This window comes from Eucyclogobius newberryi, unplaced genomic scaffold (genome assembly GCF_026437365.1).
Source record: "Eucyclogobius newberryi isolate DKJ021-1_F unplaced genomic scaffold, fEucNew1.0.hap1 SCAF_17, whole genome shotgun sequence".
NCBI lineage: Eukaryota > Metazoa > Chordata > Actinopteri > Gobiiformes > Gobiidae > Eucyclogobius > Eucyclogobius newberryi.
Window position 1 is genome coordinate 4,049,455 of NW_027315801.1, and position 22,263 is coordinate 4,071,717.

The following is a 22,263-nucleotide window of genomic DNA, read 5'->3' on the forward strand; positions in this document are numbered from 1 at the left end:
TCCAGACGTCTCCTGTTGCTTGGAGACGGACCAACATCTGCTGATGTCTTTGACTAAACATTACAACACGTAGGGCTTTTCTGTGAGGAAGAGTAAAGGCCAACACACACCAAAGCGCGTCATTTCACGGCTCTTAAAAAGGTCCTTTCACCGTGAGTTTAATGTGAGAAATGAGAGACAGAATCAGAGTCAGAAAAGGTTTATTGCCGTTGTCAATGAACAAGATTCACAAACATAGGAACTTGTCTTGGTGATTCTGTGCAACATAAAACAATGAATAAGTCAAAAGAGAAACTATTTAAATCTGCTATGGGATAAGAAATAACAATAAGCTATCAGATGAAAAATAAGAATAAAAATAAGAATAATAGATAGGTATAGATCTATTATTCTTATTTACAAATGTACAGCTGAGTTAACATATGTAGTGCAGAAAGTGAACAGTGCAGTGAGTGATTCAATTATGGTTAAAGTGACACTTCTTAAAGGCGCAATGGACGATTTTTTGGTGATTTGAGAACTCAGGCGGAAGTGCTCATGCCACTCCCCCGTGCACATGCCACTCCCCCGTGCTCATGCCACTCCCCCGTGCTCATGCCACTCCCCCGTGCTCATGCCACTCCCCCGTGCACATGCCACTCCCCCGTGCTCATGCCACTCCCCCGTGCTCATGCCACTCCCCCGTGCACATGCCACTCTCCCGTGCACATGCCACTCCCCCGTGCTCATGCAACTCCCCCGTGCACATGCCACTCCCCCGTGCACATGCCACTCCCCCGTGCTCATGCCACTCCCCCGTGCTCATGCCACTCCCCCGTGCTCATGCCACTCCCCCGTGCTCATGCCACTTCCCCGTGCACATGCCACTCCCCCGTGCACATGCCACTCCCCCGTGCACATGCCACTCCCCCGTGCTCATGCCACTCCCCCGTGCACATGCCACTCCCCCGTGCACATGCCACTCCCCCGTGCGGACTGATACAACACACACGTGCGTTTGTTTATTAGCGTGACGGATTGCATCGCATCGCTCGTCTCCCGTAGATTTCCGTCTTCTTCTGAGTCAGCTCGAACAGTCTTTCTCCGTCTTCATTTTGTCCCGTACACTGAGGGAACTATATTATGATAGATCAATGCGCTTAGACACGCGGAAACGTGGTCCAGGGTGAGAAGGGTCAGCTGTGATCCGACCTGCTCGTCCCAGAGCCCTGGAGACGTACAGGTCCTGCAGAGATGGAAGTTTGCAGCCGATCAACTTCTCAGCAGAGCTCACAATGTGATGTAGTCTCTGTTTGTCCCTGGCTGTGGCTCCAGCGTACCACACGGTGATGGAGGAGGTGATGGAGGAGGTGAGGATGGACTCTATGATGGCCGTGTAGAACTGCACCATCATCTGCGTTGGCAGCTTGAATTTCCTCAGCTGTCGCAGGAAGTACATCCTCTGCTGAGGTGTGCAAGGCTGTGTGAGGAGAGGAACGATGTGGTTTGAGCAGGTCAGTAATAACTTCAGTGAGAGAGAGAGAAGGAGCAGGAGAAGGAGCAGGAGCAGGAGAAGGAGCAGGAGAAGGAGCAGGAGAAGGAGCAGGAGAAGGAGAAGGAGCAGGAGAAGGAGAAGGAGAAGGAGCAGCTACTCTCTCTGCTGCTGCAGCTCGTCTTTCTCCTCAGTTTGCAGCAGTGCTTCAGTCACAGAGACAGATCTGTCTCTACGTATCCAATAAGTGCAAACATCATGTAGCGCCACATCAAGTCTGGAGTGGAGTCTGGAGTAAAATGGCCTGTTGCATTTGTGTGTTTTTTCCAGAAGAGTCGCTGAGCCTGAGGACGGAGCCAGAGACGCATTTAATCTAAACATTTCAAAACTATATTTTTATTCTTATAGCGGTTTATTCTATCAGCATATGTGGGTGTTGACCAAAGGTGTAAAGGGGAGGAACTCTTTTTATTTATTTTTTAAGTGCACTATGTAACTTTTCTGGAGAACTTTTCCTGCTCGTCTTGACTCTTTATGGAGTTGTTATTGCTTCAGCCTGTTGATCTCCATGGAGACAAGCAGATGATACTAAGTTATGGGTCAGATCTGTGGAGAGGCCCACTCCCAATGATAATACATGATTTGAAGGTATTTTTTAGCAATAAAAAATCTGTGGAACATTCCAGGTAAAGCAATAAAATCTCCATGGAAACAATCAGCTGCACAGTAGCATTTTTCCATGTCGTCAAAACAGTTTTGGTAATGCACTTTTAATAGTTTCAAACTGCCAATTTACTCTGTTTTTATGAAAATGAATGAATGAAAAGTCAGAACGTTATTATTGGCATTGGTTTGATTCACCCACAAACGACATTTCAGGATTCAAAGTGCTTTTTATTTACTGATTTAAAACATTTAATCCTTGAAAAGAGATAGTCAAAGCTTTTATACTGAAATCCTTCGAGCGCGACGTGTCATTAGCACATCAGCATTTCTTTGTGCTAATTTTTCCCTCGACCCAAATCTGTCGCTCTTTGATCAGCGCTTTTCATTCCCACACAAAGAGCTTTCGAACAGTAAGAGGGACAAGTCGACTTCAGCTGAACAATGAACAACAGACGGGCTTCTAACGCTCATAACGGAGCCGAAGTATAACATAATATAAAGTGTCAAGTATTTATAGGGAATTATCGACATTTTGAAGTTGCGTCGATACAGGATTTATTTATGTAAGTCTCTGTTTAGTCATCACTTATTCTTGGTCCTGGCTGGTGATGTCACAATATCGTATTTTTAGTGTTTCGACTATTGTTAGAAAAAACATCACGATCTAACGATGATTCACGATTGTGACCGAAACGACAGTTCTTGAGGTCTGACACGTCTCTATTCCTCAAGTTTGTGACCGGCTTTACAAAATTAAACCTTCTGAAAGACAAAATAAAGTGAATATGACAAGAACATGTGATAAAAAAGTTTTTCAAATTTTAGGTCAGTTTTTTTGGCCTAGAGATTGAGCTAAAAAAATTTAATTTTGGTCCTAAAATTCTCATGATTATTATTTTGTGGTTCTTACGATTATATTGTGAGCTGAATTATCACAATTATTGATTAACCTAATAACGTTGACATCTCTAGTCCTGGCCACTGCAATCCCTGGAGCCAAACTCAAACAGAAGCGTGCAATCAGACCATTTAGTACAAAATCAAACTTTTCTCTCCTCAGATTAACAACGGTTTGTGCTTCACTCATTTATTCAGATTTTTCAGTCGCCAGTGATACGTTTCCATCTTTTCCCCTCTCCTTGTTAACAGGGACCATGCTTGTTCCTGATTGGCTAATCCACCTGTCAATCATGCTCATCTGAATTCAAGGACATGAAAAATTCAGATCATTTTCAGGCCAGATTTATGGTGTGTGTAATAAACGTGTGGCTCTAGTTGTGTTTATATCTTTCGGCCTTCAAACGAGAGCGTCGTGTCATGTCAGATCTGTGGAGAGGCGTCCCCGCTCACTTTATAAAATGCATGTTTTTACTGGATTTTTATGTATGCAATTGAATAAATACAAGAAAGATACGTTTATTGTGCGAAACAAACCAGGCAAAGCAATAATATCACCATGGAGACGAGCAGGCAGAAAATTCTCCACCAGAAATGTTATTTTGTACTTTGTTACTTTTGTTGTTGCCTTATGAACCGCACACATGTCATTTTCATTTGGCTGAATATAAACTGAATATAACCGGTTTTGTGTGAGTAAGTTTTATGTTTATAGTATTTATTTAATTTACAATAAGTTCGGTTGATTTCATGTAGTATTTGTTTTGTTGTTTGTCTGATCATTTCACTGATTTGTGTTGATTCACACTGAGCATGTTTCTGTGTCGTTTGCACCGTTTTAATCACAATAAATGACTGAACTTTAAATATTGTGTGGCGCCGTTTTCCTTCACACATTTTTAAGCAGTATTCCTCAAAAATGCAAATATATATATGTATGTAGGTCTAAAGTAAGAAATGCCATGTCTCAACAACATCAGAATGTCTTCATTTCATTTAGCTTCAGTTTGATCGTTTACACACTTAATAAACATCTTTTATGAATACATGTTTTTATCACGTAAAATGACGCATTACATTTCAAACCTGAGCATAACTTGACAATATAAATGCTATAGTCGGGGTATTTTCCCACGGGGCGGATGGAGTTTTTATTTTGACTGTAAACACGCTGAATTAGCAGTTTAAAGGGTAGGTATCATGCTTCTTTTTTTGCCTTTCTAAACCAATCATAGCTGCTTTTGGAACAGCACGACACATTCATCCACCTTTATTCAACATAATTCAACATTTACATTCGTGTCTTTACTCGCGCTCTCACTGGTTCTATCCAAACGGGCCGAGTGACCAACAGAGGGCAGCAGAGTTCAGCTTTGTCGAGAAACTTTCAATTCCTCCAACGTTTTGGGAGTAAATAAGAGCTCGCTTGGTTTAGAAAGTTCTCTGATTGGTCGGCGCTTCCTGGAGTGGGCGGGGCTAGTGAACGTAGGCGGAGCTTGTTGAAACAAAGCAACAGAAATTAAAGGATTACATGTGACGGAACGCAACAGTGTTTTTGATACGTACGGCGGTTAAACGGTTGATTTGATGAAAATGTGTGCGTTTTGTGTCGCCAGCGGGAGCTGTTCGACATGGAGCCCTGGGAGCGGCCCCGGGAGGAGTTTAAGCTCTACAAGAAGCTGGGGGAGGGCCACTTCGGACAGGTGTGGGAGGCTCTGTGGACCACGCAGAACAAGAAGGTGGCCATCAAGACTCTCAAACAAGGTAGAGACGCTGGACCGACGCTCGGAAGATACACAAAGTACTGTAAGAACTGCACGTATTCCTGCCTCAGCAAAGCAAGAGCAAAGGCCAAAGTGAAGAAGTACTTTATTAAGAATGAGTCAAGCTTCATCACCGGTTCATTCCAGCGCACGTCACACGCCCACACACATTATTTCTACAGAATCTTTGACGTTTTCTCAATCTTTGACGTTTTCTCGATCTGTGACGTTTCTCGATCTGTGACGTTTCTCGATCTGTGACGTTTTCTCGATCTCTGACGTTTTCTCGATCTGTGACGTTTTCTCGATCTGTGACGTTTCTCGATCTGTGACGTTTTCTCGATCTGTATCCGTCCCTATTCAAATAAACCCACTAAATAACGGCATATTGCTGCTTCTACGGGGCTACAGTGGTACAGTGGGTTCTTCAGGCCATAATCATCAGTAAAATCGGTTGAGACTGTAACCATATGTGACCAGATGTTGTGAACAGATGTTGCATGTTCTAATGAGATCCGTCCCTCTCCCGTGTCGTTCCTCAGAGGACACCAAGCAGGATGAGTTTGTGAAGGAGGTGACGGCTCTGAAGAACCTGCACCACCCCAAACTGATCCAGCTGCTGGCCATGTGCTCCAGAGGAGAGCCTGTTTACATCGTCACCGAGCTCATGACCAAAGGCAGCCTCAAGTCCTACCTCGACTGTAAGCCTGCCGCATATACACACTCTACACTTCATTTGGTACCACACTATAATATATCAATAACTACACCTTCATGTTCCTCAAAATCATGAAAAAATCAGGACTTTCTCTTCAGTCTGAATTAGCCTTGATTAAGTCTCAGTTTGCCATGAACAAGGTAAATTCACAATTCTAAAAGGCTGTGACTAAAGCCAGGAAACGTCTGTATTCAATATGACTGGCAATAGTTGACTTCTGGCGCCCTCTGTTGGCACGGTCTGGGATCGTGAAAATGCTTCTGAAAAGTCTTTGTCGGGAACTCATTTTTTAAGATACCCATATTTTCCGGACTATAAGTCGCACCTTTTTTTCATAGTTTTGGCCGGGGTGCGACTTATACTTATATTTATACTTATATACTTATACTTATACTCCGGAGCGACTTATATGTGATATTATTTGTTATTTTCACACTCGCAACCGCATTTCATCCTCCAGTGCGACTTATATATGTGTTTTTCTTCTCTCTCATGCATTTTTTGGCTGGTGCGACTTATACTCCGGTGTAACTTATAGTCCAGAAAATACGATACTTTTGTCATTCAGGACATAAAAATGGCATCTCACCCCAAGTATCCCTCGATCTCTCCGCGCGTTCGTAAACCAACTCCCGACCATAAAACGAGCGCGTATGTTGGCTAAACCGTCGACGCTCACAGAGTTTCTGGGTGTGTCTCGTTGGCGCAGCGCCGGAGGGCCAGGTGCTGACCTCCGCGCACCTCATCTACATGGGCAGTCAGGTGGCCGAGGGCATGGCGTACCTGGAGGACCGCAGCATCGTGCACCGGGACCTGGCCGCGCGGAACATCCTGGTGGGCGAAGACCTGGTCTGTAAGGTGGCCGACTTCGGGCTGGCGCGGATCATCAAGGTCAGTACGGGGCGCTCGCCGAGCTTCTCAGCGCGGGTGACGCCGGGGGGGCGGTCGAGGGGCCGTTAGCCAGGATAGAAGAAGATGTTTTTAAATTGCTCAAAGTTAAACGTATTTTCAGGACATCGTGGGCCAATTTGTCAAAGCCACGTTTTGACTGTCCCAGGACGTCACTCAAATATGACGCACGTTTTCTTCATAATTAAAGTCTGAATCGTGCCTAAATTATGCGATTTGATCATGAGGGCGATCTCGGTCATTAAAAAGACCTTTAGTCGTTCCGAGTTTGTTGTAAATACGACGTAAAATCAAGCGTTTGAGAAATGATTCTTTTCTGTTTATATCTGCTTCTCCACGTCTTGATTTATCCCCCCCCTCTCTCCCTCCCTCTCTCTCTCCCCCCTCTCTCCCTCCCTCTCTCTCCCTCCCCCTCCCTCTCTCTCTCCCCCCTCTCTCTCCCTCCCTCTCTCTCTCCCCCCTCTCTCTCTCCCCCTCTCTCTCTCCCCCTCCTCCCTCTCTCCCTCACCCCCCTCCCTCTCCCTCCCTCTCTCTCTCCCCCCTCCCTCTCCCCCTCTCTCTCTCCCCCTCCCTCTCTCCCCCCTCCCTCTCTCCCCCTCTCTCTCTCCCCCTCCCTCTCTCCCCCCTCCCTCTCTCCCCCCCTCTCTCTCCCCCTCTCTCTCTCCCCCCTCCCTCTCTCCCCCTCCCTCTCCCTCCCTCTCTCTCTCCCCCTCTCTCTCTCCCCCTCTCTCTCTCCCCCCTCCCTCTCTCCCCCTCTCTCTCTCCCCCTCCTCCCTCTCTCCCCCCTCTCCCTCCCTCTCTCTCTCCCCCTCCCTCTCTCCCTCCTCCCTCTCCCCCCTCCCTCTCCCTCCCTCTCTCTCTCCCCCTCCCTCTCTCCCCCCTCCCTCTCTCCCCCCCTCTCTCTCCCCCTCTCTCTCTCCCCCCTCCCTCTCTCCCCCTCCCTCTCCCTCCCTCTCTCTCTCCCCCTCTCTCTCTCCCCCTCTCTCTCTCCCCCCTCCCTCTCTCCCCCTCTCTCTCTCCCCCTCCTCCCTCTCTCCCCCCTCTCCCTCCCTCTCTCTCTCCCCCTCCCTCTCTCCCTCCTCCCTCTCCCCCCTCCCTCTCCCTCCCTCTCTCTCTCCCCCTCCCTCTCTCCCTCCTCCCTCTCCCTCCCTCTCTCTCTCCCCCCTCCCTCTCCCTCCCTCTCTCTCTCCCCCCTCCCTCTCCCCCCTCCCTCTCCCTCCCTCTCTCTCCCCCCCCCCTCCCTCCTCCAGGACAGTGTGTACACAGCCAGTCGCAGCACTAAGATCCCCGTACGCTGGACGGCTCCTGAGGCCGCGCTGCACCAGAGGTTCTCGGTCAAGTCGGACGTCTGGTCCTTTGGGGTCCTGCTCTACGAGATGATGTCCAGAGGAAAGACGCCGTATGAAAGTACACAATTTATTTACTCATGTAGTACATACAGTATCTTTTCTGATTATCATCAGTTAGATGTTGCAGTTGGTTAGCTTTAGCTAGCTTTAGAGGCATCTGATACAGACCTCTATGCAGAGTCAATTTCGATTATTGAGAAAATAATATGTATGCAAAAAATATTTCAAACCAGCCATAAAAAGCCAACGGAAGTGCATCAAACCAATTTAAGTACGTAAATAAATCTACTTATTAAATGTTTTGTTAAAAACAATTTAAAAAAGAAAGAAAAAGAGGATCATACCAGACCACATATAACCTGACCGGAGAAAGTTTATCTCCATGGAAACAACAACAACACTACCAGGCCATGTATTCTTTGGCAGTGGGGCATTCCAGCAAAGCGATACCATCTCCATGGAGACTATCATGAAGCAAACATAGTGCACCTTTAATAATCTGATGATGAGTAAAAAGGTAATAGAACAAAAAAACAACAACACACTTATCGCTGGTACAGACTTTGGAGTCGAACATTTCTCCCCAAATGTCTCCGAGTTGAGGAGATTGGTGAGTTGAAGTGTCCTTTACCTCCCCCTACAGTTAGCGCTCAAACGGCAGGACAGGTCACTCTCTCCCCGCTCACCTCTCGTGTCTCCCTCCAGGTAAAAGCAACAAGGAGGTGCTGGACATGCTGGGCCAGGGTTACCGCCTGTCCTGCCCCACGCGCTGCCCCCCGAACATCTACCGCATCATGATGGACTGTTGGGCCTTCGAACCCTCCAAGAGACCCTCCTTCCACGCCCTGCACAGCCAGCTGGACAGCATCTACGCCAAAATCTACTTCAAAACCATAGAAGTATAGTAGCGCTGGGGGCGGCGGCGACGGACTAAGCCGGACGCTCCTGTTCTTCTCCTCGAGGTTCTTCTTCTCCTCAAGGTTCTTCTTCTCCTCAAGGTTCTTCTTCTCCTCGAGGTTCTTCTTCTCCTCAAGGTTCTTCTTCTCCTCAAGGTTCTTCTTCTCCTCGAGGTTCTTCTTCTCCTCAAGGTTCTTCTCCTCCTCAAGGTTCTTCTCCTCCTCAAGGTTCTTCTCCTTGAGGTTCTTCTTCTCCTTGAGGTTCTTCTCGAGCCGAAGCCGACGAGAGAAGACGGGACGTTCTCTAGAGACTGGACTTCAAACCGCCAAGCTGTGACGCTCACGAGGCGTTTCCCGCGGAGACGGAGCGATGTCAAAAGCCCCTTTCAAACCTGCTGTGAACATCTTGGATACAAGTGTCGTTTTCTGATCACGTAGCTTCACTTTGTCTATATTTGTGAACCTTCTCGTAAGTTCATTTGAGGTCAGAGCTGAGAATGACAAACTGTAGCATTGAAAACAAGACTCATTTGCACCGTTTAAACTTTCAAAATATGAGGATTTAACAGGAGTTATTTAATGACTGGTGCAGTAAAAGAGATTTCAGATTTAAAGAAATATTTAATCATATTTCAAATCAAAATGTCCGGAATTGTTTTTTTCTGTGTTTTTTAAGGGGAGACACTAACATACGTTCAAGTGGAAACAGCAAAATCTAAATAAGTTGAATTATTTGATTTAATCCCCAGACTGGGACTTAACAGTATTTCCACAGATCGAACAGAAGGATTTGTTCATATCTATTTCCTAGTCTCATTAAATAGACGTTTCCTCTAATACATATAATATCTAAAAGTTTTTACACATATAATGCCTTTTTTTGCCTTAATTATATATGAACAAATGTGAGTAAACGACAGAGGAATTTTAGCATGTTTTCCTTTTCACCCGCAGTGTCTCGCCTTAGAAAAGAATCCACATAATCCCTGCACACTGGCTCCCTCTGTTGGTTCTCAGCGTGTACTGCAGTTTTGACGCTTATACCCAGTTTATAACACATTTAAACCATGTATTAGTCCTGTTTTAGACCTGGTTAAGTCCTGAATTAGTGATTTCAACACACATAGATTCAACCTTTTGGCAATTCTCTAATAACATGTTCCACCCAAATGTATCCAGGTTTGAACGCAGGTTTAAAGGGGCACAAAACCACTCCTACCTACAACTCGAGCACACCGGCAGCACCTGCAGCCGTTACTTTTCTATGTTTATACTGTTGTGAATGACTCTGCGTGCCATTATAATTGTCAGGAGCGTCTGACTGTGAGGCCAGGGCTAAAGCAAAGAGTGCAATAATGTGCAATAATGATCATGACAAAACAAATGTGTACAGTGTTGAAAAGGATCCGAAGCCAAACTGTCGCTGTCTTTTTGAAGGGCACATTATGCACAACTGTCTTTTTGGAGGTTTTGTCCCGTGTTCTGCCATCGTTCCCTCATCAAAATCACGTGGAATTGTATTTCGCTTCGTTCGCACTTGTTTCATTGAGTTTATGAAACAAACACTCACAAAACACTCATATTCCCCAGATTTGTGATGTCAGAGGTAAAGATCTGGACGCCTCCTGTTTTTAAGTCCATAAATCCTCACCAAACTCACTGTCCCCCCCCAATGGTAATTCCCTGTGCTGCCAGTAGATGGAGCGCTAACACAAATCCAGAAGAGGGAACGCCAGACTGGGAGAAAGTCATGTGCCGTTTTCAGTGTAAACATTATTTATATTTGTAATTAACAGCACTCCAGAGTTTAAAGGCCTAAAATAACAGAACAACTAAAGCATAACGTGTGTCTTTAAATGTATCTTTTTCTGAATACCAATATGCAATTGTAAGAGGAATTAAATGTTTTAGCTAAAAATGTTTAATAGAAATGACAGTTTTTCCAAATTGAAAGCACCTAAAAAGCTGCTGTATCATTTATTTTGTGAACCCACCGTAAACCTGGAAAAATCGGTGTAAATGAAAGCATTTTGTTACAGTCAATAGAAACATTTGCCCTCTAACCTGAAGCTTTGTGGTTCAGTCCTCCCGGCCTGCGCTGCACTGCTGGTGCGTCGTCATCGAACGTGAAACTTTTCTGGAAAAGTGCTTTAAACACTTACAATCGTAATAAACTGCAAATATCTCACATTATTTAACGCTTATTTAAGAACAAATGATCTAAAGTTTATTGTTACATTTTTTCCCCTTGTTAAATCTGTATTATTTGTATGAGTCTTGTTGGAAAAGTGGGCAGAATTACTGAAATAATGTAAACGTTGGTTTGAAGATATGCAACATTTCAATATTGAGTGCATTGTTTATAACTGAACGTGGGAAACAAAACTGCATGTTGTAAAGTGTAAAGTCACATTTATGCATTTTCACAGTCTTTCACACTTGCCCGATACATTTAAAGATGTTTTTATGGCCTGAATATCGTTATACGGGATACTACGGCGATATACCGGGATGTTCCTTTGTGCCCTCGTACAATCCACAGCACTGTTTGTTTTGTGCGTATTCACCACGTGTTGCGCGGCAGGAAAAGTGTTCGAAAACGATACGCAAATGTTGAAGCTGTGTTTCATTTAGCGACAAAACGGAAATGGATCCGTTCATTGGTTCAAATCAAAATGCAGATTTGTTGCTCTCGTTTACGGTGAATATCTCGAATGTGAACACGAATGAACAAAAATGTAATAATAACAACAGAATCATTTGTATTATTGCGCTGAACCGTAAAGCTTTGTGTTCCAAGAGATTATTATTATATTATTTCTAGTTTGTTTTTTTGTTTTGCACTACTCGCTCGCGGTCGTCTTCGGAGCGTGTCGGCTGCTTTGCCCAGGTTTTGAGGCGGGCGACGGCGCCATCTGCTGGTCCAAATTCTTGCGGACACTATCCCGGGCGTGCGACAGTATGAATGCCCCTCTCGTCTTGGTTTATAGTCCCCTTTTCGCTCTCGCACGCCTGGGAAACTGCTCCGAATTAGTTTGCGTTCCTGTTCCACATAATCACAATATTATTTCATTTTAGTGTCAAATGGCAACGCGCCAAGAATCCGAAGCGCGTATGGAGCCGAAAGACGGGCGTGCGGCTCGACCTGTGCGTTATTTTACATTATTTTAAGTTCTTAAGACATGAGACGCCAAAGCAAAAGCGCAAGAGCGTGTTTAAAAGGCCAATAACGAAACAAATAATGCAGAATGTTTGTCTTTTAAGTCCCGTGAACCGCTTAACCTCCCGCCAAAGACCCAAAGTAGCTCGCTAAAGGTTGAATGGAAAAGCAGAAATAAACAAATACGGTGACAACACACTGCAAAAAATATATCATGAGTTAAAAAAACAACAACATATTATTCTCCTTTTTACCAGGTATTTTGTTTTGCGTTATAACATAAGTATTTCAGAATTAAACCGCAATATTGATCAAAACAGAATAGAAACGGGTCCATTGATTTTCTGTTCAGCTTGAGAAGTGAATAAATCAAATATAAATGACAAAATTATAATTGTTTTAAGACCAGAGCGTGAAAAGACAAAATAAATAAACGAGAGATTAAAAGAAAATGCATGTGTCCCTGTCCTGTCCCTGTCCTGCCCTGTCCTGTCCTGTCCTGCTCCGTCCACTCAACATTCCACAGGTATCCATCCACTGTTGGAGCTTTACGTCCCAGTTACATTGTTTTAAAGCCAAATGTCAATCATCTCGGTTCAATATTCAGTCCAAACTACTAAACGTATTCCGTTGCCGTGTTACCATCCCCGGAACACACTGAAACCGCTCGACACGGTTGTAGAACGCCGTTTACGCGCACGCCAAACCGATTCCTGCAGCTTAAATGTCACGTAAACGGCTACGTCCGATGTGAGCGGTCTGATGTCTTTCTCACACGTGCAGGTTTGACAGGGGCACTGATGCGGGGGGGGCGGAAAGGGCAAGCTAATGCGGCAAAGACAAACACCAGAGTTATTCTTTTACAACGCATTGTACTTTGTCTTCCTGTTCCTGTCGCCGATGCAACGTACAGTTCCTCTGCATGTTCTGCACAAAACTCGTGAGGGAACTGGGAGCCATACCAGACCCTTTCGGCTTCGGGGACGTGTCAACAGTTTATTATGCTAATAAAGTATTTTCCGTATATTGTTGCCGTGCGTCATGTCTGCTTCCCCCTGCGGGACAAAAAAGGAAGTGCCGCCGCTGTTATGGTAACGGAGGAAGAATTGGTTTACAGAGAAAAGTCGGCTACGGGTATTTTGTACCACTTTGTCTAATAAAAGCACTTTAATTCTCCTTAATAAAGCGTGAAAGACTTTATAAACTGTGTGTTCATGATGACGTCTTTAAACATGCTTTATTAAGGCTTTATTAAGGCTTTATTAAGGCTATTAAAGGTGTAGTTATTATAAAGTGTTGTCATGTCTTTACACAGTTGTAGAACACTGTCACTAACGCAACTGACTGACCATCCCACTTGCTCGTCTCCATGGAGATGTCAGGGCTTTGTTTGGATAGAATGTTCCACAGTATGACATTTACTCAATTACACATGTATTTACTGCTTAAAATAAACCTTTAAAGTATGCATGTGACACTTTATTATCACTAAGGTACACTTCAATACTCCCGATGTTCTTAATGAAGTCAGATTCATTGATAAACTATGTGTTCATTATTAATTAAGTCGTTATTCATGCGTTATTAAGGCTAATTAAAGTGTATTCATAAAGTGTGACCCAGTTTGTACAGCTGAGGTGGCTAGACTGACATGTAAGGATAAAGTTGAAGCTCGGGGCCGTAGTGGAGACCTTCCAGAAGCTTGGACGAGTGGTAAGAACACGGCCTCCAGGAGCCACCAAGAAGAAGGCAAGAAACTGTGACTGTGGAGCCCGACTTTGAGCCTGTCACACCAGATGAGGATGACGGCGCTGACCCACGTCTCTGTCCACACTTCTGCAAAATGTCAAAACACAATGTTGACCTTTGACCTTCAAATGTCACCGTGGTTCAAGCCTCACTGCCTCTGTGTGCTAGTGTCGTGTCCTTTGGCAAGACACTCCCCGCAATCAGGTCTATATCAACTTTTATCATACAATCTACAGGGAATTTGTTATTTTCTTGCACATTTGAGCTGTACTGAAGTGTTTCATTTTGCAGTTTATTCTTGGTTGGGTTAGAAATAAATGATATTATACATTTAGGAAAGACTTTCACACATTTCCTGCTTTACGTTTACTGTGTCCGTGGCATAAAGTACTCACAATATTATCTTTTATCGTGATATTTTTCTGCCGTAATATAGTATTGCATTTTGAAATGTTTTATCCCACATTAATTGTAGTGAAAAGGTAATAGAGTAATGGTGGTTGCAGTGTGTTCATTTTACGGCTTGAGTTATTTGCTTACGTGATGAGACTTTTATGAAACTTACGGTAACGTCGTAAACGCGAAAGGAACAAAGTGTAGCTCAAAGTCATGCGCACCAGGTAATGTCAGTGTAGATAACAACCAACCTAAAGACTGAAATGTGAACAGTTTAAACACACTAACTATCTGAGGAGTCAAATATAATAAACATGACAGGTGAGGTTTGATCCTGTTTGTTTACTGTTCGGCCTTGTCTGCATCGATTAGTGTTTGGAAAAATGCTGTCATTATTAACGAGACGGTTTCACTGGACACACCTCTACAGACATGGTTTAAAATGAGGAGAATTTATTTAAATAGAAAATATCTTCTAATATGTGTTATTATAAGTCATCTACAAAGGCTTGTGAATGTCTTATAAGTGCATAAACAAATAACTAGTGCTTATTAATGCCTTATTAGTAGTTTACTAAGTATATATATTATTCAATTCAATTCAATTTATTTTTGTAATCCCCCAAATAACAACAGTAGTTTCCTTGAACTGCGAGAGTGAAAAACATATTAAACAATGTTCATAGGAAATTGGCAAATAATGTCCCAACATGTCGTGTCCCTAGACTTTCCTTTTGCAGAAACAAAACCCAGAAGGAGAAAGAAGAAATGTAGAACCTCAGGGAGAACCTCGGGGAGAACCTCGGGGAGAACCTCTGGGAGAAACTCAGGGAGAACCTCGGGGAGAACCTCAGGGAAAACCTCGGGGAGAACCTCAGGGAGAACCTCGGGGAGAACCTCAGGGAGAACCTAAGAGAGAACCTCAGGGAGAACCTCAGGGAGAACCTCGGGGAGAACCAGAACCTCAGGGAGAACCTCGGGGAGAACCTCAGGGAGAACCTCGGGGGGAACCTCAGTGAGAACCCCCTCCTCCCACAGATGTTCCTCCAGGCAGAAGAGAAAGTTCCTCCAGGCGTCACAAACTTTAGCCTTCTTAGATGACGTCACGTTTCCTTCCTCCGGTCGGTCCCGCCTCTCCTCGGGGCGCGTGCGCCTCTCACGTCTCCGACACCGGCGCGCGGCTCTGTCCCCTCGAGTGCGGCGCATTCCCGTCATTCCTCACGCTGAGTCTACCCGTCCGACAGGTGCGGCGAGCGTCCCGGCGCAGAGGAAGCGCGCTCCAGAGCAGGCACTTTACGCACGGGACTTTACACTTTTACGCACGAGGTTTGACACATTCACGCACGGATTTTACGCACGGGATTTGACACTTTTTTGTACGGGTTTGGACACTTTAACGCACAGGATTTGGACACTTTAACGCACGGGTTTGGACACTTTAACGCACGGGTTTGGACACTTTAACGCACGGGTTTGGACACTTTAACGCACAGGATTTGGACACTTTAACGCACGGGTTTGGACACTTTAACGCACGGGTTTGGACACTTTAACGCACGGGTTTGGACACTTTAACGCACGGGTTTGGACACTTTAACGCACGGGTTTGGACACATTCACGCACAGGGTTTGGACACATTCACGCGCGGGTTTTCCACATGGACGACTGCATGCGACGTGTCTGCCCGTGTCTGGTCGCGCTTTGGGACCGACTCCGGGGTGAGAAGAAGCCCGGGGATGGCTCCAGCGCTCCCGGTAACGCTGCCGTAACACCACCGCCTAAAACAATAACGCCGACGCCGAGCGCGGAGAGGTCAGCCGAGCCCGGGACGATGTACGTGGCGATGTGGACTTTTGAGGCGCGGAACGAGGACGAGATGTCGTTCCGCACCGGGGATCTGTTCAACGTGCTGAGCCGCGGCGGGGACTGGTGGAAGGCGCGGAGGATCGATAAGAACGGCCGCGTCCTGGGCACCGGGATCGTGCCGTGTAACTACCTGGAGCGGGCAGAGTCTCTGGCCACGCAAGGGTGAGTGTGGCCTTTGTGACTCACTTTAGCAGAGATTATGCCACTTTTCCATGGATTGTAGGCTGTATAAAGTGAGTCAAGAGAGTGTAAAATGTGTACTTTAAAGGGCCTCACAAGGACACGTGCCTCTAACATGTCCCGTCACGATTTGTCCCATTTGTGTACCTTTAAGAGACAACTCTGACATATTCATTTGCATAAAACTGTACCTTTATTTAGAGGTGCAATAAAGGAACTTGTTTCTCTTGTACTAATTCACAATTTGCTGTAAAATGAAGAAGACACACGTCATTTCAGATAAAACAGCAGAGCAGCTTCGAACAGGATCATTCTGGTAAAAAAAAGATGAAACAGAAACAGATTAAACATGATATTTTAATTACAAGGCCTGTGTAGATCATGTCAAAATACTTTATTTAGCAATTATGAGACACTATTAACAAGAGAACAAGAAATGATTCATCTATAATTCAGTTTTAACAAGATTTGCAGTTGAAGTCAGTGTGAGAACTACTTATAATTCAAATTGAAAATACAAACCTACACATTTAAATATGTTTAGTGTCGGGAAAAAGATATAGAATAATCAAAACAACACATTTTAAATCTCTCTATCATCTTTAATGTTAGTTGCAGTGCTGTGTTTTTCTCTTCGGTTCATAATTAGGGACCGTAAACTAATGACTCGTAACATAAAAAGCACATCTCTTTGGGGGCTTTTGGTGAGGGCTGTTGTGAACACTGGTGTGAGGCGGGAACTGGCTTTCCAGAATTAACAGAAGAGTTTAATTATTAGCAAGGCAATTTTACCAACAAGTAAAAGGACTAACATTATTCGTTATTCGTGACAACCTCAGTAGTTAAAGCAGCACTGTGTAACATTCCATGGAGACAGAGCAGGTTTTTTGCCATTCTTTGCAAAGTTAGAGGCAATGTTAGAAGTGAGAACATCTCCGTGGAGACGAGCAGGTGGCAGACCAGAGTGTTTTTCAAGTCTTTTCAGGACTATAAAAACACTAAGTCATTGCGTTTATTTAGATCTAATTTATGGCTGAAATATTACACGCTGAGGCTTTAATAAGCAAACTAAAGAGAGCTTTTTTCTGTCCACAAAGCTCCACATTATCAAATATAACAGTTTATTTCCTTAAAACTGGACTAAAAGTGAACCAAAAGTTGATGTGAATTTACCACAATGTCCTCCATGATATAATCCTGTTTTTCATTTTAGTGAGAGTCAATCTGTCAATCATCTGGAATTCAAACATGTAAACTGGCGCTGTGTCCTTCCACTGGGCCTTCTCACGTCTAATATCAATCCACGTACGTCATAAGGCGCTGGTACAGCTAGCAGCCCGGTGTAAACGCTCTCTCTTCTTTCTCACACTTATTGTGCTTTATCTCCTATATTTTGTAAATATAGTTAGTATATTTTTTCTATTTTACTGTACGATAGGGACACGCGCTGGAATAGTTTTTTAATTCAACTGTTTTTGACTTTTTTCGGCTGGATTTGAGCGTTTTTCGTTGCGTTCGTTGTGTTGTTGTGATGTGAGCTAGCTCCGAGCGAGCCCACCAGCCCCCCCCCCGCGCCCTCCGGCCGCGCTAAAGTACGGCGTGTCGTCGGTACACGTTTATATACACGTTTATATACACGTTTATATGAAAGAGGAACTTCACGAACGATCGGGACACGCACTGGAATTGCTTTAAATTAACTTGTTTTGACTTTATTCGGCTGGATTGAGTGTTTTCGTCGTGTCGTGGCGATGTGTCTTGGCTCTGAATCCCCCGGCTCCGGCCCCGCCCCCCGGCTCCGGCCCCGCCCCCCGGCTCCGGCCCCGCCCCCCGGCCGGCGCCGTACCGCGTTTACACAAAGGAGGAACTCATGAAACTGCGGAGAACAGTCGTCTTACCCGGAGATCGTCACGTTATCCCGGCGGACATCCTAAGGAGAACGCAACGAGGCAGACGGGCTGGACGTAAACTCCGAGAGAAGAGAGGGACAAACAGGAAGTCGGTTCCCGCCGTAGTCATGGGTAACGTGAGGTCCCTTCAAAATAAAATGACGGAAATAGCGAGCCTCATGCGGTCCCAGAGGATTTATAGGGACAGCAGAAATGCCTGACTCTATTGTAGGTTTGGACAATTTTCATCTGCTGCGGGCGGACAGAACGAGAGAATCCGGGAAGAAAAGAGGAGGAGGTCTGGCGGTGTATGTGAACACGAGCTGGTCCAAACCCGAACACTGCACAGTGAGGGAGCGGCTATGTAACAAGGATATTGAACTATTAGCTATTGGCATGAGGCCATATTATCTGCCCCGGGAGTTCTCACATGTGATTTTGATCGCAGTCTATGTGGCCCCGTCTGCCAATGCTGAAGATGCTTGTGAAGCACTGCTCTCCTGCACTTGTAGGCTGCAAACACAGCATCCACAGGCTCTCTTCCTCATCTCTGGTGACTTTAACCACGCTTCTCCCTCTTCTGTTCTACCAACATACACCCAGTATGTTACCTGCCCCACCAGAGAGAATAGAACATTGGACTTGTTTTTTGCCAACACCAAGGAGGCTTATTCTTCTTCCCCCCTCCCTCCCCTGGGCAGCTCGGACCACAACCTTGTACATCTGAGGCCTGTGTATGAACCCATCGTGCGCAGGCAGCCTGTGGTGTCCCGTGAGGTGAGGATGTGGTCTGCTGAGAGCGAGGAGGCTCTGAGGGACTGCTTCAGCACCACTGTCTGGACTGAGCTTTATGACCCACATGGGGAGGACATCAACACCATCACAGAGTGCATCACGGACTACATCAACTTCTGTTTTGAGAACATTGTTCCCTCCCGGACAGTGCGGTGTTTTCCAAACAACAAGCCATGGATTAACCGTGAACTGAAGGCTCTGCTGAAGGAGAAGAAGAGAGCCTTCAGGTCAGGGAACAAGGAGGAGCTGAGGACTGTGCAGAAGGAGCTGAGGAGGAAGATTAGGCAGGCTGAGGCCGGCTACAAGAGGAGGATGGAGGAGCAGCTGCAGCAGAAGAACATTCAGGGAGTGTGGAGGAGCCTGAAAACCATCTCGGGCTTCAAAATCCCCCCTGCCCAGACAGAGGGGAATCTACAGTGGGTGAATGATTTAAATGCTCACTTCTTTAGGTTTGATCAGTCACCCGCCCCTCCCCCTGCACAGCTGCATGCTCCCTCTTCCACAGCTGGACAATGCCCTGCATCCGTTCCTCTTCATTTCTCCATCCCGGACCATCAGCTCCCCACTTCGCCTGGACTCACCCATCCCCCCAGCACACGGTCCCCCTGCCAACCACTGACTGTCACAGCAGCACAGGTGAGGAGTGAGCTGAAGAGGATTAAAGTGAGGAAGGCAGCAGGACCTGATGGCATCAGCCCCAGGCTCCTTAAGTCCTGCGCAGATGAACTGTGTGGAGTTATGGAGCATGTCTTCAACATGAGCCTGAAGCTGAGGGTGGTACCACAGGTCTGGAAGACCTCCTGTCTGGTACCTGTGCCTAAGACACCACGCCCCAAAGACCTCAACAGCTTCAGGCCAGTGGCTCTCACGTCCCACCTGATGAAAACACTGGAGCGGCTAGTCCTGGACCACCTCCGCTCCACCGTGAGCTCAGCCATGGACCCGCTGCAGTTTGCATATCGGTCTGGCATCGGAGTGGAGGACGCTGTCATCTCCCTGCTGCACCGCTCTCTCTCTCACCTGGAAAAGCCTGGCAGCTCTGTGAGGATTCTGTTCTTCGATCTTTCCAGCGCCTTCAACACCATCCAGCCGCTGCTCCTGAGGGACAAGCTGGAGACGGCTGGTGTGGAGTTTGACCTGGCAGAGTGGATCCTGGACTACCTCACAGACCGACCCCAGTTTGTGAGAGCCCGGAACTGTGTGTCTGACACTCGGACCTGCAGTGTGGGGGCGCCCCAGTGCACTGTCCTCGCGCCCTTTCTCTTCACCCTTTACACTGCAGACTTCAGACATGACACGGACAGCTGTGTCCTGCAGAAGTTCTCTGACGACTCTGCCATCATCGGACTCATCACGGACGACGATGACGCGGAGTACAGAGGACTGGCGCAGGACTTTGTGGACTGGTGTCAGCGGAACCACCTCCTCATCAACGCGGGGAAGACCAAGGAGATGGTGGTGGATTTCCGCAGACGCCACCCCACTGCCCCCTCACCAGTGAACATCCAGGGACGGGACATTGAGAGAGTGGACTCATACAAGTACCTGGGTGTTCATCTGAACCACAAACTGGACTGGACTCATAACACAGACGCACTGTACGGGAAGAGCCAGAGTCGGCTCTACCTCCTGAGGAGACTCAGGTCTTTTGGAGTGATAGGGCCACTCCTGAAGACCTTCTACGACTCTGTGGTGGCATCGGCCCTCCTGTACGGTGTGGCCTGCTGGAGCAGCAGCATCACAGAGAGGGAGAGGAAGAGGCTGGACAGAGTCATCAAGAAGTCCAGCTCCGTCCTGGGCTGTGCTCTGGACTCGGTGCAGGAGGTGGGGGACAGGAGGGTCCTGGCTAGATTCACATCTATGCTGGACCATGAGTGTCACCCCCTGCAGGACACTCTCTCTGCTCTGGAGAGCAGCTTCAGTGAGAGACTGATCCACCCTCGATGTGTGAAGGAAAGGTTCCGTAGGTCTTTCCTTCCTGCTGCTGTCAGACTTTATAACAAAAACTGTTAGTACTGAACACTCGCAATACTGACCTAACCTAATACTGATGTGCAATTCTGTCATATGTGCAATTGCTGTTGGAATTCATGTGCAATTACTGTGAAATTCATGTGCAATCTATGTGCTGTCGTGACACATATTCATGTGCAATTACTGTCAGGATCACATGCAATGGTATTTATCCATCCATCCATCCATCCATTTTCTACCGCTTGTTCCCTTTCGGGGTCGCGGGTGACTGGAGCCTATCCCAGTGACTTCGGGCCTTAGGCGGGGTACACCCTGGACAGTGGCCAACTTGTCGCAGGGCCAACACAGAGACATAGACATTACAGACACTATAAGGCAATGGTATTTATTTATTTGTCTATGGGAGTTTTTATTTATTTATAGGAGATCTTCTACTGAAAGTGTTTTTCAGACTTCCTATAAGTGATCTGTTCTTCTGTATCTACCTCTGTATCTACCTGCGTTGCACCAATGAAATTTCCCCATGTGGGACAATAAAGGAATATCTTATCTCATCTTATGTATCTGCACACATTTGTACCTCAAAGTTCAAAAGGCCATATTTGTACTGCTGAGTGAAGGTGAACATGGGTAAAGTGGACACGTGATGGTAAATTCAACTTCATGTTTAGTAATAAATGAAATGTGTAAGTCTTGAATGTAACACATTTCTTAAAAGCTCTAGAGCTCTACTTTACTTCAGAGAACGAAAAGATCATAAATATGAATTAGGCTATTGAAGTTATTCCTTCTCAAACACAGTCCAAGGAGGTGGAGACACCACAAATATTCACTTTTAATTGTGAACACGAAAAACACAAAAGCAGCAATTGTATTTATTGTTTGGTTGAAGAGGTTGAGATGAAATTCATAATTTGAACAATTAAACAAGTATATAGTCCAGAGAGGTCTGTGTGTGATCTGTGTGTATGCTGCAGTCTGCAGTACTACTGTACTACTGTACTACTACTGTACTACTGTACTACTGTGCTACTCTGCTACTGTACTACAGTACTACTGTGCTACTGTACTACAGTACTACAGTACCACTGTGCTACTGTGTTACTGTGCTACTCTGCTACTGTACTACAGTACTACAGTACTACTGTACTACTGTGCTACTGTGCTACTGTGCTACTGTACTACAGTACTACAGTACTACTGTACTACTGTGCTACTGTGCTACTGTGCTACTGTGCTACTGTACTACAGTACTACAGTACTACTGTGCTACTGTACTACAGTACTACAGTACTACTGTGCTACTGTGCTACAGTACCACTGTACTACTGTGCTACTGTGCTACTGTGCTACTGTACTACAGTACTACTGTGCTAATGTACTACAGTACTACAGTACTACTGTGCTACTGTACTAAAGTACCACTGTACTACTGTGCTACTGTGCTACTGTACTACAGTACTACAGTACTACTGTGCTACTGTTCTACTGTACTACAGTACCACTGTACTACTGTGCTACTGTACTACAGTACTACAGTACTACTGTGCTACTGTACTACAGTACCACTGTGCTACTGTGCTA

General features: G+C 45.8%; 2 protein-coding genes across 2 annotated transcripts in view; both read left to right on the plus strand.

Moving 5' to 3' along the window:
* srms (src-related kinase lacking C-terminal regulatory tyrosine and N-terminal myristylation sites) overlaps positions 1–8,720 on the plus strand; it is a 30,359-nt gene extending 21,639 nt beyond the window's left edge. Inside the window, exons 4-8 of the mRNA XM_072448753.1 lie at positions 4,651–4,798; positions 5,340–5,498; positions 6,225–6,406; positions 7,675–7,831; positions 8,479–8,720. Of these exons, the coding sequence (XP_072304854.1) occupies positions 4,651–4,798; positions 5,340–5,498; positions 6,225–6,406; positions 7,675–7,831; positions 8,479–8,678 (846 nt within the window). The 3' untranslated portion in view covers positions 8,679–8,720. The remainder of the gene's footprint in view (positions 1–4,650; positions 4,799–5,339; positions 5,499–6,224; positions 6,407–7,674; positions 7,832–8,478) is intronic.
* A 6,898-nt stretch (positions 8,721–15,618) lies between these two features.
* ptk6b (PTK6 protein tyrosine kinase 6b) overlaps positions 15,619–22,263 on the plus strand; it is a 31,942-nt gene continuing 25,297 nt past the window's right edge. The window contains exon 1 of the mRNA XM_072448754.1: positions 15,619–16,003. Coding sequence (XP_072304855.1) covers positions 15,633–16,003 — 371 coding nt within the window. The 5' untranslated portion in view covers positions 15,619–15,632. The remainder of the gene's footprint in view (positions 16,004–22,263) is intronic.